At 41.3% G+C, this 19055-nt stretch overlaps 1 protein-coding gene across 7 annotated transcripts in view; it reads right to left on the minus strand.

The window, feature by feature from the left end:
- Positions 1 to 2513: 2513 nt before the first annotated feature.
- Positions 2514 to 19055, minus strand: part of BDNF (brain derived neurotrophic factor) — a 73629-nt gene continuing 57087 nt past the window's right edge. For all 7 annotated transcript variants that reach the window (XM_083752520.1, XM_083752522.1, XM_083752523.1 and 4 more), the window contains one exon: positions 2514 to 7790. In XM_083752520.1, coding sequence (XP_083608646.1) covers positions 7029 to 7790 — 762 coding nt within the window. In that variant the 3' untranslated portion in view covers positions 2514 to 7028. The remainder of the gene's footprint in view (positions 7791 to 19055) is intronic.

The following is a 19055-nucleotide window of genomic DNA, read 5'->3' on the forward strand; positions in this document are numbered from 1 at the left end:
GCAGTCCTGACACTGGTCAAAGGAATTTTTTCTCTTTTTTGAAGTGAGAAAGATGTGAGAATATTGCTGAACTCTCTATTTATAGCTGTAGTGAAGCTAAAAAGCCTTGGGTTCTTAAGTAAGAGACATACTTCTAAATATAACAACGCTCTCCGTTGTGAATTTATGTCATTTTCCAATGGCAGGAGAGCAACAGAAGTTGTCTATTCCAAGCAGGTTGATAACTTTTTGATTTAGGATGGGTCAAAAAGACTGTTGTTCTGATCTCTGTACTAGCAGGACACTATGTTGAATGTCTTGATGTGTATTTGGTGCTTGCAACATGTTGGGAACACCTTAGAATACAGACCTGATCTAGTCCCTGCCAAGAAGACTTTACAGGGACCACATCATAGGGAAGGAGTAGTTTTGCATGTATCAGTAGAAGCAGAAGCAGAAGCAAGGTATGGCTAGGTTAAAGAAGATGGTCTGGAGGATGAAATCAAAGGACAGGGAGACACCCAGTTGAGTACCAGGAAGAGCTTGATGCAAATATGACAGAAAGCATGTAGGTAGGAGAGAGAGGCAAAGGGAAGTGATAGGAAATGAACATGTGCAGAAATGGTCTCCTATAAACACTAACAGGATTTGCATCACCATCTTCCTGCTATGCCATTTAACTGTATTTGTATGTTAGCCAGCTCTTGAATGATATCCCGAACTTTGGTGTGGAGGATACAATCGGTTTTTCCTTCTTCCCTCTGGTGGCAGAGCATGATCTCAACTATAGGGAAGATGCTGTCTGAAGACCACATATGATTGCAGTTCACAGCGTTCTCTTACGATGTGCCATTTGTGTATCTCTGAAAAACCTTAATGTCATTGGAACATAGGAAACTGCCTTATACCAATTCAATCCATTGGTCTGCCTTTTTATCAACACTGACTGGAAATGGGTCTCCAGGGTTTCACATTCTCAGTCCGAACTGGAGATGCTGGCGATCAGCAGTGTAGCGTGGGTTGCTGGCACCCAGGGCAGCCCAAGTCCATGGTGGACTGGGCAATTGGTATGGGGGCGCGAACAAGGGGGCCATGCACAGAGCCTGCATGTAAAGTGAATGGAGCCCGCCTCCCCCTTGCAACCCCATACCCCTAAACCTGCTCCCGAAGTATATCTTTAAAAATTAGATATTACATTATTCCAGTTATTAAACTACACACTGGAACAGTTTCATGCACCACTATTGTTACCCTCTTTTTAAACCAGGAAATGTAAGAAGGATGTGTACTGATTTTTTGATACACCTGAATAAATTATTGGCATCTGGGGTTGGGGTGGGAATGTGGTTTCAATTTTTTTAACTGAGCTTCAAATTTTTTTATCATTAAGATTTATTTTATTATTACAGGACTGTAATATCATTAAGTGTACAAAGGCTTGGCAGTTATAGCAGAAACATATCTTTTTAGTGATGCTGTGAGTATGTTCAGTAATGTACAGTTCAAGCTGGGTGTGTATTTTCATAACCATCATTTTCACTGGACAGCTGAAATGACTTGTAACCTTGTCAGAAATTCCTGCTGTCCTAGATTTCTTAGTGACGGGTGTGATTGGCAGATGATCATGTGAACATGGCATGAATGTATCGCCTGCATCCCTCCCATCCTCCACAGAAAAAGTACGTAAGGCCAAATTACACATAATTGATTGCTTAATAGGACTGTACTACTTCAGATTGCTTGTGGGGAGGTTGCACTGCTATGTATAAAAGAACAAAAAACAACAGCAACAACCTCTCTGCACAGAGTGAAGTCATATATATTGAAAAAGCACAGGTTGGAAACACTGATTCTGAAATTTTAACTTTCCACAAGCAGGGACTTTTTGATGGGGTACCACCTTTAGCCATGTGATCGCCATCCTGCATTCTTAAATGGCAGGTTTTCTGTAAGTACAATTACCTTAAAAATGCAGAAAAGGATATAAAAGCTGATCAGTGTCCCAGTTTTCAAAAAATTCAGTGCACGATCTGCCTAACAATGATGGCTCATTTTGCCAAAGTTCTAGAGAGGGATTGGAAAACCTATATCCCTGTCGCTGGTCAGGCTGATGGGAGTCTGGAGGGGCAAAGATTCCCCACCTGTGTTCTAGGGAGTGCTGATGCAGAGCAAGGAAGAACTCTTTTATGTGAGCAGATTGGTCTTTATTGCCAAACCAAATTGAGCAGCTCAGAACTGCACAGAGCAGAATCGGTACATTGGAACTTTTAAATATGTTCTGGAGCTATCAGATCTGGGCATCATGTATTCACATACATGATTCAGTTTTTTAATATGAATATATACAAAATTAGACTTGTTCATTGTTTTATAGTTGAGTGAAAATCATGATGTTTGATCCATGGATGCTAGTTTTGCTAGGAATTATTCTGGGAGGGGCGGGGGAATCTTTTCTTAGTGTGTGTGCGTGGAAAAGGACCTCTTGCAACTCCCCCTCCCCTGCCAACTGTCCAAATATGAAACAGCTGCCTAGCTGCCTTACCAAGAAGATTTTATTGTTAAAATAAAAGTAGATTTTGCTTTTGGGGGAAAAAAAGAACACACATCTTCATTGTAAAACTCATGTTTGGTTTACAATTAGAGAAAAGTCACATGGTCCCAAAAAACCCGAGTTTATATATACTGTATATATATATATATTGAAAATATATTTAAAAAACATAAAAATCTATATTTAAACATATATTATATGTTAATCAGTACACTTAAATATAGCTTAATTTTATTTACAATGTGACGCAGATGCTTGTAAGATTTAATGCCAGATTCATTTTTTTTCCAAAAATCCCATAAAATTATATAAATATACAATAAATATTTGTTACACATGGTGAATAAGAGAGAACAAGGCCACAGACATTAACTTACATTTGCAAGAGGTTTTTTTTTTGAACAAAACAATAGGGCCAAAGACATGCATGAAATACTTTTGCCACAGACAGATCACAGCAAAAAATAAAAAAATAAAAAATCAATTGAGTGACATTTTTGAAACCCCAGTTCAACTAAAACTGCCAAGCCTGTGATCATGTATTTATTTTGTAGTAGTAGGTCTGGCATAGAATGGGTGTTAAGAATAGTGCTTGTTTCAGTTTACAAAAGCTAGGGCTATATTGATTCGTTGCATAGCAGATTCTGCATCCAAATAATGATTTGTAGTTGTCTGTGTGTTTACAGTGTACTGTACAACTGTTAATAAAAATTTAGTATTCCTAGATATACGAATTACATTCTTATGTAGCTTTCAATCTGTGATACACAAACTTGTGATTCCACAGTAAGCCCATGGAGTTGAGTAGATCTGCTATAGTGGTTGGAGCCTTAAATTGTCCTGTTTGAAGGCTGAAATATTTTGGGCTTGTATCAGTCACTGTCCACTAACGGAATAGGATTCTCCAGTTTATTAGGAATAGGACTGGCTAAATCTGATTTTATTTAACTTTTAATCCTATGTTATATGATGCCCAACAGGGATAAAGTTATTATAAAGCTGATTCACTCTGGATATGTACAAAAACATTTCTATGTTCTGTTCTGCTGGTGGATTATATTACAGCAAAAATCATTTTCTTTCCTTGTGAGTTAAAAAATAGCCAGAAACCAATATTATGCATCCAGATATAAGATCACACCTATTCCAAGAATCTTTTATATAGGCTAAATTAGTATAGTATATCTGATATGCAATAGTTACCTTACTTTCAGATTTTCCCTTTGTTTTGACTGTGAACCGCATGACTCTAAATAATGATCCACTGCAATTTTTTAGTGGGAATTTAGGTGACAGGCTTTAGTTAGGACTGAGTGAGGATGTTGACCTAGTTATATACACAGAGGGGCTGGAAGGGAATCCATTTATATCAGCAGAAATGGCTTGAGAACAAGTCTGCACACTGTTTCGCTACATAAAGTTAGGAACAGCCATAAAGCAGGGAACTAGCTTAATGGATCTGAAGGAAATCAGGATTGTGATATTTTCTCATCGCATAAGAAAACACCACCGAGGGATGACAATGATTCCCCTCCATTTCCACTTTCAAAAGTGTGAATAAAAACAGCTTCTTGCATATAACACAATCTTACAAAGACTTTCCATTCCAAATGCATGGATTAATGTAACCCAGATATTTTTCCTGCCTTTAAGTTATATGTCTTATATTAAATGTCTATTAGGATTTTGTGGTGAAAATAGCCTGGGATGCAGGTTAAAGCTAAATAAAGGGATTGCTATTGGGCTGAAAGGCTGATTTAGCTCCAGTTGGATTGCCTATTAAAAATGGACAATGACAGCATCTGCTTTCCTTTATGGTAACAACCATTTATTTGCGCAGCCTTGGGCAGTCAAGAGTTGATTAATGGCAAAGCATCTACCTGCATACTGTCGTTAATCAATTGGGTTAGTGTTTTGTTTTTCGACAGTGAACACATGTCCAAGGAGAGTGAATAAATTTGTAATAACCCAGAACCAACCTTCTTCTTCCTGTATTAGAAGTTGGTGAAAAGCTTTGATATTTTCTATAAATAAAATAAATAAATATGCTAAGTTTGTTTTCATCCAATTTTTACTTCTGATAACTGCATAAACTGGCTATTAATGAAATGAGGGACTGATTTCTACTGCTAAATTAATAATCCCAGCATCTGAAATAGCTTATTTTTTGGATTGTGGTGTTTTAAGACACATTATCTTAAGGCCTGAGTCTTCTAGTTGAAATGTCACCCAAGAAAGGTTGGGTTTTTATTTATAGCCTAGTTCAAACAAATAGTAAACCAGTGTCTGGACTGTACTACTTTAGACTGCAGGTGGAGATTCATATAGTTGAATACCTCCTTTCCCCCTTCACATAGAAAACTAGATGTCAAAGGAGAAGGGCTGTAGCCTAGGCTTCTCCCTGACATGACTGCCTCCCCACTCTGGGGAGGTGGGGGGTATTTCATTTTCTGTTTGAAATGGTTCAGTCCAGAAACAGATTTTCTACCACTTTTGAGAAACTAGGCCTACATCAAAGCAAAGACCTCTGCTTAGCAAAACATTGGACCCCACCCATGGAAGTAGGCATCGTCACTATGAAATATACATGCAATTATCCTTTGATAAATGACACTGTCTGCATTGCAACGTGTGGGTTATATGATGCATGCCAAAACAAAAACCGAATATATTTAGTGAGAGGTCACGCTCTTGCTGTGGCATTTCTAATGTAGTCATTGTCTATTTGTGTTGCAGGTTGTGCTGATAATTATCCAAGGCCAGAGGCATCAGTCCTGTGCTCAGTTACTTCCTTAAGAGTACCACTGGAGTTACCTTTAATTAAAGTGCATGCAACTGATGCCAGGATTGCATCGTAGGATTTCCTTTTAAACCAAGAGCTATGGTTCTACAGGATTCTCTTGCCTGTAGAAGATAAGGCTATTGTGTGCTACCTCTCAAAAAGCCATAGACCGCTGCAGACATATTTAGACGAAACAGGTAGTTGGGTTTTGAGGTAGAAGGCTCTGTCTACCTGATTCCAGAGCCACTCCTTCAGGCCTGGATTCTGTCATATTATCTCAAGTAGAAAAAGTAGCAGGTATTTGAGAACCGGGACATACTAGACATACTTTTTTACTATAAGAGCATCTGGCTGCCCTGCATATATTTACTCGCACAGGGAAGCCTTTACTGCTTCACAGTCTCTCTGTGCAGTTCTTTTCAGTAGCGATTGCTACTCTTTCCGTTGCCAACACAACTGTAGACCGTCTGGATCCATAAGTTACAGCATTGTGGCATTCCAAATGTATTTGCTAAAGTACCATCTGATATTCATGTGATTCTTTTCCTCTTTTTTTTCTTGCCAAGATTTGGCAATTGTACTTCAAGGGGATACTTAATCCAGACACAAATACTACTTCTCCCTGAACCGACTCCGCTCATACAACGAGAGGATGGTGATGAGATTCTCCATCCTCACCAAGCTCATTGCAGCCTGGCAAAAGATCCTGAGGAATCCACACCAGCTGTGTATGCAGATCTCCCTTCCTAGGCTGGGGCAATCATCTTTGTTCTCAACACCCAAGGAAAATGGGGGGAATATATTTGAAAGAGAATGCAATTAGTTTTCTTCCTAAGAGAGGAAAGGTGTTGGGGGACAGACGGACCCCAGAACAACCAAAATACAAAACAAGCAAAAGGCAGGTCTTTAAAGCAACAATCATAGAATAGAAACCACACCTAGACAAACATAAAAGTGCTGCCTGTAGATTAGAAAAGAGCACTGGGAGGAACATCAACACTGTCTTTTTCAGTTGCCTTTTTTATTATTTTTTTCAGTAGTCTGATTTGATATTGCAAACACCTTCACAACATACAAAAAAACCCCAAATTTGTTTTATCCAGAACATATACGGTGATGACAGGGAGTAATCTCCTCTTTTTAAAACCATGTGGGAATTTTAAAATTAAAAAAAAAATCAACAGTAAAACTATGACAACAGCACCTTGACATTGTTTTAATTCCAACGCTACCAGAAGAATTTAAAAGCAGTAAACAGATATAATACTAATAGGAATCAAGATACTTACTGTCTAAAATGTAAACGGAATGTTTTGGTTCATTTTCTTTTTTTTGAAAGGACAGTTTATCATCAATTCACAATTGAAGCAGCATGCAATTTTATTTTTTTAATTTTTTTAAGTTTTCAATTCTTGGCAACAGCAACAAACCACAATGTTAGAGGAATGTAATGCATTTTTTTCTCAAAGTTGTGCGCAAATGAATTTATCTCTCTCTCTCTCTCTCTCTCTCTCTCTCTCTGTCTGTCTTGTTCCTCTTTAGCTCATGGATATGTTCAATAAATAGATTGTGGAACCACTGTACTGTATAAACTTCATTTATACATGCAGTCCATAAAATTATTATTTTTTCTTTCTTACTGAATAATTTACCCTGTTATGTATATATACAAATAGATAAATTTTGTCTCAATATAATCTATACAACACAAATCCACTATCTTCCCCTTTTTATGGTCAGTGTACAAACACAGGAAGTGTCTATTCTTATAAACCGCCATCCAACTCTCTTCTTGTTATCCATAGTGAGAGCTCGCACATAAGACTGGGTAGTTCGGCACTGGGAATTCCAGTACCTCTTGTCTATGCCCCGGCAGCCCTCTTTCGTATAACCCTTGGAGTTGCATTTGGTCTCATAAAAATATTGCTTCAGTTGGCCTTTGGGTACCGGGACTTTTTCCAGGACTGTAACGGTTGCCCCTGACATGTCCACCGCAGTTTTTTTCTCGGCCGCCGTCACCCACTCGCTCGTACTGTCACACACACTCAGCTCCCCGCGGCGAGCCGGGTCGGAGTGACGCCGGACCCTCATGGACATGTTTGCAGCATCCAAGTAGTTTTTATACTCCTCAAGCAGAAAGAGCAGTGGTGGCTCCAAAGGCACTTGACTGCTTAGCATCACCCGAGATGAGTACAAGTCGGCATCCTTATTTTCCTTGCTGGGCTGGATGACCTGCTGCTCATCCAGGAGCTCCTCTATGACATGTTCAAAAGTGTCCGCCAAGGACGTCAATCCTCTGGAGGCGTCATTGGGCCCGCCGAGGTTCTCCAGGTTTCCCTGTGTCCGGAGACCGGGATAAGCCAAGCTGCCTGGTCCTCTGATGCTCACTTCTTTCATTGGGGCAGCTTTCATGCAACTGAAGTATGAAATAACCATAGTAAGGAAAAGGATGGTCATCACTCTTTTCACTTGGTGGAACTGTGGGCGACAAGAAGAGGGGAAGAAAGATAGAAAAGAAGGAATTCAGAACAAATAGATAAAGAAGCAACAAGCATACCCCCCGCCTCTGCCAAGTTGGAAAGAGTTATGTGTTAACCCTATGTAACTTTTTAACCTCACACAGAGACAATTGGCATGTGTTTATATTCCGTCATCCCAGTCAAGCGACAGAAATCACACCTGGAAAAAGGTTTCCCACATTTATCTTTTATGTCACAAAGGCATTCATTGAGAGCGCTCACTATGGCAGAAGCCAATGATTGGACCATCCTGCTTGGAACTAGTTAAAGATGTTGGCCTGAAGTCTCAAGAACCCTTGCACAGTAAATGTCACACTCTAGGCATGATAATTAATTATCCTCTATTTGCATGACAAGTGTAACAGCATGCTTGGAAAGGTTACTAAGCATCTGCGGTATGCATACAGTAATGGGGAAAGATTTCAGAAAGTTATTGTCTTTTGCAGAAAGATCTCAGCACGAAGGTTGGAACTATATGAACAGTAATTACCTTTAAAAAGACAAAGGGGGGAAAGGATTGCCTCACAGTGCCTAAGGCTCCCAAAACGACATTTCAGAAATTGAGGAGCAAATAACCATCTGTCAGCACGGGAGAGCATGGAGAGCATGCACACAAGCCCCAACACACACCAGACTTTCCTGCAATGAGCTTTGGCTTGCTTGTTTTTGTGTAGCAAAAAAATTGACCTGTGGAACTCACAGATACCAGGTGCAATTACAACAGATATTTTCATGCAGCTGAGGTGGCATTCGTAAGTGAAGGTAAAGGTGTATTAAGGGAATACTGAGTAACAAGGGAAGTATTCAGCTATCCCAATTAAAGGTAAGCCAAAATGGGGTTGTAGGGTTGTTCAGGAACATTTTTAAAATCCAGCCCAATTACATCCTTCCCTTTTGCTATTTTGTGGCACACGGAGGTCCTTGCTTGCATGCTGCTCATCTCTCTGTACTAAACTAGCAGGCAATGAAATTCAGTGAAGCAGAGGTCAAGACCCCTCCTTCGTGCTCTAACTAAGGGTCAGTGAAGCCCCTGCACTGCCCTTGGTCTGCATAACTTGGGGGAAGAAGGAAAGGGAATGTGACAGCCCATTACCAAGGCAACAAGGCTGGTGCTCCCTGTCAAGCTGTCCCTCTTCATCACTTTTCCAGTCTGCTCTTGTTTTCTAGCATGTGCTGCCTTGCAGAATATACTATGGTAATTTTTATAAGGCACTTGTTCAATTTATGCCTGGACATTTTCTTTAGTATATGGCAGTTTAGGTAAAACACTGTTCTGTGGGGGAAATTATCTGGAGCGAGTGTCTGGGAAAGATATACCCCTGGAATTCCTGACTGGACACATCTCCCCAGACTGGTTTTGAAGGGTGAAAAATCAAGGTAAAGTGTAAGTACATGGTGCCTAGCTTGCAAACAAGCAAAAGAAACAATCATGTACAAAGCTTTGCTGCTTACATAGTGTGCAAGTTTAGGAGTGTGTCTTTAAGTACCGTTTTAGAAGAAGAAATGGTCAAATCTCACCATAAACCAAAGAGTTCAATTATGGAATTTCTTTTTTTTAAAAAGGGAGGGGGAATCAATGAATTTAAATGTGCCCTCCATGTTTCTTTTCATGGGGGGGGGGGGGGGAAGGAAAGCAAAATTGATCTTCATATGGGCCCTTTTCTAAATTATGCCTAGTAATACAGCTGGGGAAAGCAGATCTCCCTCCCTTCCTCTCTGTTTTTTTTGGCTTTATTTTCATGCTGGACCTTGCTATGGATGCTGTTGGCTGCCATATTTGAGACTGGGCAGGAATTTTTCCATCAGGCAAATTGCCCCACGACTCACAGTGTTTGCCTACCTCATAGCAACTGTCCCAACTTCGGCAGTTTAGGCACTGGGTAAGCCTTAGTCTTGGCTGGAGGGGAAGCTGTAGCCTCTGCCTGCCCCTCTGAGTAATGGGTACCCCATTAAAGGGATCCAGGAGGAGTTTAGTTTGTCCAAATGCTCAGGCGGGGGCCACAGCACTCCTCAGGACAGCAGGTGGCACTCCTATTTGATGTAAGTCATTGGTCCCCCTCCCCTGTTGGGTTGGCCCAGGTTTTACTTCCAGCAGGTGGACCTGGAAGTCCTTGGCAGAACCCAATGCTTAGGCCAGGCTTCTGACACCTGTAAGCAATAAAATTGTGGCCTTATTTGATCCCAGTACACTGTGTCATGTCTATTGTGTGGATTGGGATGGCGGGAGCTGCGGGATCTTAGTACGCAAGAAACAAAACAAAATGAAAAGATCCTACAAGCCTGACATTTCCCCACTCTTGAGGAAACATATTTGAATGCTAGATGCAATAGGCAAAAGAATTCATAGAGTGACATCATCACTTTATGAGTAAATGCCATGTCACTACGGAAAAAAAGTTTCCCTTAATTGGGTAAAACTCCTAAACAAGTTAATGCACTGAATTATGAGGATTGTGGTATGTGGGGATTGCAAGAGCCATTCTGGATCAAGGAAGCCTGAGGGCAGAATGAGGCATAAGCCCTATCTGCTTCTGTTGATTCTCTCAGCTAATTGCATCTATGATATGAGATGGATATTGTAGATATGGTTTTAATTTAAAAATGGGCCCCCATCACATGCACTCAGATGGATTACTGGATGACATGTGTTGTCTTTCAAGTTCCTGAACCCCACTATCAACCCAGAATATAAATGCATGAACTACTGTACTTATTAATGACTGATGAAAATGTTTTCCTCACTTTTCTTTCTTTCTTTCTTTCCTTTTTTAAAGCAGCCTTTCATGAATTTGTAAGGTTATAAATTTAGTTTTAAGAAGTTCTATTTTTGCTTTCATTTCAGGTTATTTTTAAAAAGAAAAACTTATAGCTGAAATCTGAACAAAAGTTACAATCTAATTATTTTTAAAGATGTACTTTAAAAAAATCCACTTATTTTTATTTACCCTGATTATCCCACAGAGAAGTAGTCCCCACACGGCTGTAGCTGTGTTGTTAATGTGAGCCTAAGTCACAAAGAAATAAAGAAACGTATCAAGGAGAAGCCCACCACAATGGAATTAAAGCTGGTTGCCTTATACAGCTTCAAACAATCTGCTTTCCCACCTTTGCTTTGGTCTTGGAAGACTTTTATCCCAACCTAGAGCAGGAAATATATTTTCCTGGATAATCTTTACTTCTGTGACAGGTTGAGGAACTTTGCAGGTCTCCCTACGAAAAGACACAAAATCCCAGTTTTCTGATTTTACCAAAGTTAGGATCATGACTTTGAGAGAGGGTTTCAAGCACATACTAGAAAATTAGGTATACACAATTAAATGTCTAGCACAACAAATCCACTTAAAACAACAACACAGACTCTCTGCAGTTGGGAAAGCAATGGGCAAAATGTATTGAAACGCATATGCATAATCACTGCACACATCCAGTTGGATGCTCATTGTTGTATAAACGAATCAGAGTGAATGTTCAATAAAGCTCCGGACACACTCTAACTTCAGGATGAACGATCAACACCCAAGCCATGTGGAGGAGCCTAGTGGGTTACCTTCCTTTCCGAACTTGTTCCACTCTTTTGCCTCCTTTCAAAACTTTGTGGCTGACCAATTGCTTCTTTCTAGCAAGCAATAGCATTATTCACGTTTCTTAAGAATCAGCTAATACTCATTTCAGTGCTTTTGATGTTCACGCCGAAGTACCTCATACTTGGCAGTAAGGACTGGAGTAAACACTCTTTTTGTTTGCCAACACAGCGCTATGTATAAAGACTTACTTCACATCCTTATTCTGTGGGAAACAAGGAATCCTAACACTTGTCAGAGGAAAAGCACAACAAAGGCGCTTTACGCACTAAGACAGGAATTGCCCAAGTTTTAGGCCCCGATGTTCGTATGAGGAAATGTTATGCCGTTAGGAATTCTGTTGACAATAATCTAAGCTCAACATGTCCTTTGGATACTAGTCATTCTTCCTATTCATATATATCATTGTGGCATCTTTGTATAAATATTAATAGTTTACTCAGTCCTTGCAGGTCATCCCTCACTGAATTGTTTGCTGCATTTATTCTGAAAAATCCTATATATCTGTCATCTGACTTCAAAAAGGTCTTTATAGATTTGTACAAATTGATCTGGTAATTGAGGCGACCAAAGCCAGCTTTTGGCATGTAAATTCCATGAATATGTGGCAAGATGGCAACTGAGCAAATGTAGGGTGCTTAAAGTTCATTTTCTCTCAGAGCTATCTTCACCACCCACCTACCACCTGGATTTCCATTTTGCCCTTTGTTGACTGAATGATGCACGTACCAGGGAATTCACATAGGGAGACTGCTGAACTGGTTCTGGAGCCAGGTTCATGGTGTGGCCTGATGCCACACACTTCTAAATAATGACAGCAGGCAAACATTTATAGCAAAAGGTAACTTCAAAGGGCAGTTGAGAGGCAATGATACAGAGCAGGGATTAAAAGATCTGAGTGTCTCTCATCATAATTTTGATTTATTTATTTCAATTATTAGCCTTGAGTATTATCATACGCAATTATAAGTTACCTTGGTGCTCATATATGACGCTCTTATTTGGGTAACTTATAATACATGAAATCTCTCTCTCTCTTAAAAAACATACCATTAAAACATATAATGTCCACCTTCCTGATAAGGCCTGGGCCCAAAGAAAAAGATGTTTTGAAGCATTTCTGAATTGCTTCATGCATGGCTTTTGGGAGGCATCTGGAGGGAAAGAGCTCCACAGCTGTGGGGCAGAAGGGGTGCATGTACACACATGCAGTTCAACACTCTCAGGCATGGGGTGGCTCTTTCCCCTCAGAAGTGGACAGTGCTGCATTTAAGGCCATGTAGACATGATGTCTCTCACTCTCATCTTGCCTACACTTTGTCTTCCATTGTCTCAGTCCACACCTTGCCTAAGACACTTCAGATACATTTTACCGTCAACTTCAACATCCCTCCATGTGTATGAGTGTACACTGGGCATTGAATGCAGTAGTTCAGGCTATTGCCTATGAAAGTTTATGCCACACACTCCCCACACCATAACTATTCATAGAAGTTCTTTTCTATATATTTTTTGTGAGAAAGAACACACAGAGAGCACATCTTTTTCTACACACAAGACTCGGCAGTGAGCTCATTGTGGAAACTCAGAGACAAATCACATCAAGTGAGGCAGTCTTGTGGTGTGAGGTCATAACAGCAAAAGGGGTTCTGAAAAATCAGCTCATGTATAAAGAGACATCTCTTAGGCAGCTTAGAGAACTGGGTCACATTTTGAGTCACAAACTTTCTTTGCTCAGTAAATGAGCTTTTGTTTCTTACTTGACATGCACAATTCACATCTTTCTTTAAGGATGTGCTCCTGTTGCAAATATCCCCCTCCCACCTCGCAAAACTGGACAATTTTCTTCCTCTGAAAACATTACTCTCCTTCCAGAAAGTATATTCATTGCTTCTTAAGATGGATCTGTGAGCATATTTTCCCATGAGGTGGGAATACAAACGTATACAATTATCTGTTTCCAGATGACCACAAAAATCTACTCTTTAAGAACCTTTTTCATGTTTGTTAAGGGCGTTGAAATCTGGGGGCCCTCCCCAGAGCTTACAAGTCTAAGTACACCCTCTGATGGATATACAGCTACAGAATTGGGGGGTGGGAGCCTTTTATCTAGAAGTGTGGGGCCACATAAATACCCTTTACCCCTAGCCTAGAAGGCAGGCAAATGAAAACCTCCTTCCCTTTCCCATAAGAAGCAGAGGATGTCAAACATAATAATAATAATAATAATAATAATAATAATAATAATAATAATAATAATAATAATATATTTATACCTTTATACCGCACCCATCTGACTGGGTTTCCCCAGCCACTCTGGGCAGTTTCCAACAAAAGATTAAAAATACATTAAAACATCAGTCATTAAAAACTTCCCTAAACAGGGCTGCCTTCAGATGTCTTCTAAACATCAGATAGTTGAAACAAAAAAAAATCCTTCCAGTAGCACCTTAAAGACCAACTAAGTCAGTTCTTGGTATGAGCTTTCATGTGCATGCACACTTCTTCAGATACACTGAAACAGAAGTTTCCAGACCCTTCTATATAGTGAGAAGGTGGGGAGGGGTATTACTCAGAAGGGTGGTGGGAATGGGTGATTGGCAGATAGCTGTGATGAGCCTGTTGACGACTCTTAACGACTGGAATTTAACTTAAGGAATTTTTTTTTGTTTTGACTATGGCAGACCAACACGGCTACCTATCTGTAATCAGATAGTTGTTTATTTCTTTGACATCTGATGGGAGAGCTTTCCACAGGGCGGGTGCCACTACCTAGAAGGCCCTCTTCCTGGTTCCCTGTAACTTCGCTTCTTGCAGTGAGGGAACTACCAGAAGGCCCTTGGGGCTGGACCTCAGTTTCTGGGTTGAACAATGGGGGTGCAGACACTCCTTCAGGTATACTGGGCCAAGGCTGTTTAGGGTTTTAAAGGTCAGCACCAACACTTTGAATTGTGCTCGTAAATGTACTGGGAGCCAATGTAGGTCTTTCAAGACCATTGTTATGTGGTCTTAGCAGCCGCTCCCAGTCATCAGTCTAGCTGCTGCATTCTGGATTAGTGGTAGTTTCCAGGTCACCTTCAAAGGTAGCCCTACATAGAGCACATTGCAGTAGTCCAAGCAGGAGATAACTAGAGCATGCACCATTCTGGCAAGACAGTCCACAGGCAGGTAGGGTCTCAGCCTGCGTACCAGATGGAGCTGGTAGACAGCTGCCCTGGACACACAGCTGCCCTGGACACAGAACTGACCTGCTCCTCCATGGACACAGTTGCCCCATTCAGGACCAGGGAGTCCCCCACACCCGCCTGTAACACTCCGCTTCAACCTACATCGTTCCTGACGCATTCAAACACAGTCACTTGTGGCAGACTGCTTGGGGTGTATGTGTGGAAATAAGCCAGTTTCTGCCAGCTGCCTTGCAAGACCAGCTCACCCATGAGGCAAGGTGAGGTGACCACCTCAGGTGGCAGGATCCACAGGGGCAGCAGATCCCAATGCAGCTACTCAACCTTTCTTCCCCAGAGGCACAATTTTGTGGTTCACCTCAGGTGCCAAAATGTATTGGGCTGGCCCTGCTGTAGAAATGTAAGAAGACCTGGATGGAAGGGGTTGGAAAGGAAGCTTTAAGGCTTCAAAATAGGTCAGAAGCCCAGAATTGGCCTGGTGCAGGCCTGCAAAAGTCCATCTCTCCCTTTGCCTTGACATGTAGTTGCTACTTGCGAAAACAGCCATAGCTGTCAAGTGTCCCTTATTTGAAGGGACAGTCCCTTATTCCAGCGCCATGTCCCGCTGCTGTCCCTTATTGATGGATGTCCCTTAAATGTCCCTTAAATCAGTGTTTCCCAACCTTGTGCCTCCAGATGTTTTTGGCCTACAACTCCCATCATCCCTGACCACTGGTCTTGCTAGCTAGGGATGATGGGAGTTGTAGGCCAAAAACATCTGGAGGCACAAGGTTGGGAAACACTGCCTTAAATGATGTCCCTTAAATTTCAAAGGAAGCAGCTCCTCTCCCTCCCTCCCTGCCAGCCAGGGAGGAGGGAGGCTCTAACTGTGTTGCTTGGCTGTGTTGCTCACCCAATAAGAAGTCTAAGAACGACTGGGGGGGTGGAGCTTGCATGCCTTGTGTGTGGCTAGTTAATGCAAGCTGAGGGGTTTTTTGAATACTGGATGCCATTTTGTTGCACGTGCTGCTGCAAACTTTGCAGTGCAAAGCCAGGCTGGGGAGCCATCTTAAGTTGAGGCTGCATAGGCCTTGTGGTGCATGTGATTCAGATTCTAGTCAGTTGAACCTCTGGTTACAAAGTTGGTTGGACAGTGTTCTCGAAGCTACCAGCATGAGTTTGACCAGACTGCAGGAGGACAGGAAGACTGGAGTGCCTAGAACAGGTGAGGCTGCAGGTCCCTTATTTTGGCTGCTGGTCCCTTATTTTCAAGGCTGCTGGTCCCTTATTTTCAAATCTGTAAGTTGACAGCTATGGAAAACAGCACTTCCCAAGAACTCATCCAGACCTTTTGCCGCCCAGTCAGCATTCTCAGATACAGTAAAACTGCAACATTTGAGACAGAGCTTGGCCACAGATTCTACTGACTATTCACCCTGGAACATACAGTGCTAATGAGAATGCCTCTGAGCATGGCCAGAGTGCCTCTGCCCTATCAATAACTACTCAACAAAGCCCACAAGCCAGGAGCTTCAGTAGGCAGGCCTTTCAAATCAGAAACTGTGGCCTCCAATACAGCCTTGACATACCCAGCTCTCTTGGAAAAGTTTCCACTGTATATTATACACATAAAAATATATGCACATACACAGTTCATTATATTTCTTACCCATCATTCTCTTGCACCAAGTTGGGTTGCAAATCCATGCACACCACATGCACATAACACGATAACAACTGAAACAATAGAGGATATATACCAAACGCCTACACTCTGAATTGGACAGATTGAGATCACTTTGCAATTGTACTAAAAACTGAGTTGCTGTGATGTATGTTTGAGGAAACAAGAAAAATACCATCCAAAGTTAACCTTTCCACATCTGAATTACCTTTACATCCGAATTACTCTGTTAGTAACAAAGTTAGTAGTTAGTAGCAAAGGATTGCATCTTTCAGCAGAAGTCCGGCACTTAAACTTGCTTACAAATCTATAAACAGTGACATTTACAGTGCAATCCTATGCCTGTTTTCTCAGAATTAATCCCCATTGGATTCAGTATGGTTTATCCCCAAGAAAGTGTGTATACTCACTTTCCTGGGAGTAGTAGTGGATGGGGTGAGGAGGCAGCACCGCTCACCTGACCTCCTGTTGGTCACATTGCTGTTGCTTACTGGGAGATAGAAGGGGAGGGGCAAGGTGGCAGTGAAGCTGGCATGGGGGAGCCAATCAGGTACTCCTGCTGGTGCATTTCCACCATGACAACCTTCCCACCCCTCTCCCCTCCCCTCTTGGTAAGCAACAGCGATGTGACTGACCAGAGTTCAAGTGAGCATGAGTGTCCCACTCATTGGACTCAATACAACTTACTTTTGAGAAGGCATCTCTAGGATCACACATGACAATTCTACAATTTATAACATAGAAAAAGATCATAGGAAGGTGGCAATACTATGAACCCCTGTCTGGGTGAATAAGTCCCATTCAACCCAGTGGGGATTATTTCTGAATAAAAATGCACTGAAACAGGTTGGAAAACTGGCAGGTTAATCATAAGTAAACACCACTGAATTCAGTGGGACGCTCAACTTCCCGAGTAAATGCGTACAGAATTCCATAAAACCAGGGAATTAATTTCCTCCTATTATCATGCATGCAGTACTTCAGTGTGCTTGGTGTTATTTAAAGGCGCCTACAAAAGATTCCTGCTTTATGTATCTTTTTATAGGTGTGGGAACAGATACCAAAATGTGCTGCATGTCAGGACATGATTTGCAAAGACTAAACGTACTGAGAGCAAGCAGAGTTAGCAGTCAAATGCATAGGCTGCTGGCAGTTCAGCACACACGTTATCCTTCGGGATATTTATTCATCCAGCTGTATAATTATTTTTTTAATTAATGAAAACAAGAAAACAAAGAACCACACACAAAAACACATGCTAATGAACTGAGCACTCCTAAACTGCCGGTGGAAGAAGCAATTGTCTTGGTTGCCCACTTTGGTGGTTTGCAGCTTTGCTCAGATAAGAAACCATCAAATAAGAAACATCAAAATATTTGACCATGAGTGTGCTTGTCAGTAGAGTTCACAGGATAGTACATGCCTTTCCTTCCCACTTTCTGATGCACGGGATAGAAAGACAATCCATCCCATCACCTACAAAATCCCCAGAAGATTCCCACCACCTACTTCCACATTCTTGGAATATAGAGAATCATAGAAACATAGAAAGGTAGTGTTGGAAGGGACCCTGAGGGTCACCTAGTGCAATTGCCTGCCATGAAGGCATCTCAACTAAAGCATAGGGCTAAACCACTACTCTGCAAGTACTTACAAAAGATTTTGCTGACTGGCCATTCATGGGATGTTCGCCCTTTGGCCATCTGCCGGAAAGTGAAATGTTTTCTACCATTCTTGATTCTCTTACCCCACCCCTGCCTTCCCTCATCCCAATCCCTATAATTTATGGACTCATATTCTGCTTTCCAAAATATAGGTTATGGAAGACACTCACACATATGCTCAAGAAACCACAATGGCCAGTTTTTAGATCTGTTGCTCTCAAACTTGGCCGACCACTAAAAATATCTTTAATAAACTTCCCTCCCCCCATTCAGCACTGGCATCATCATGAAAAACAACGCCCAATTATGAAAATCATGAGCCTTAGGCTAGCTGGCACAGAAAAGCCTCTTTAACCAATAGAGTACAAGGGAAAAATTAGACCATGCCAGTGCTGCTTTTTGACAATTATGTGTCTTGGGCCATGGCCTTCTTTGGCTGTTTGCTAACTGCACTTGACCAAAATGTCCTTGATCTCTCTGTGTGTAGATATGTCCAGGGTGACACAAACTGCAACCCAATTCAAAACACACCATGGCAGATGTTCTCAGAGATATGGTTCCTCCAACCATTGCTATCTGTAACACTTCATGCAACAGCTCCGAGAAAGGTACAGTTCATTACTGTGATGGACTTTCCCCATTCCAATATGGATCTGATGCGCCGGTTGAAGTATCTTAATCAGGGGTGGAAAACCTGTGCAAACATTCCAGATATTGTCAGCCAACTTCCATTAGACCCACCTAGCACGGCCTATGGTCAGGGATGATGGGAATTGTTGCCACAGATTTTACCTCCTTGCCTTTAAATGATGATGGGAGACCTCTATGCACATCCCCAGCTTGGTATATTGTTGTTAGTTAAAAAATGGATTAACCCATCTTGTTTGAAAGCTTGGCAGAGTCCTAGCAGACCTTGAGGGGTTTTGTATCTTCAGGGTGATGGAAACACTAATTAGTAAATATTAACTAGCTTGTACAAACAATGGAAAATAATTGTGCATTTTAAAAAATGCATGTATCACTCACTTTATCATATCTTATTGTAATTCATACCTTTGATGCAAATGCCTTTTAATTCTACAGAAAAGTTTCCTTTGCAGCTGAGCCCAAGAGAAATCATTTGGGAAAAGC

The sequence above is a fragment of the Podarcis gaigeae genome, assembly GCF_964106915.1.
Source record: "Podarcis gaigeae genome assembly, chromosome: 1".
NCBI classification, from domain to species: Eukaryota; Metazoa; Chordata; class Lepidosauria; order Squamata; family Lacertidae; genus Podarcis; species Podarcis gaigeae.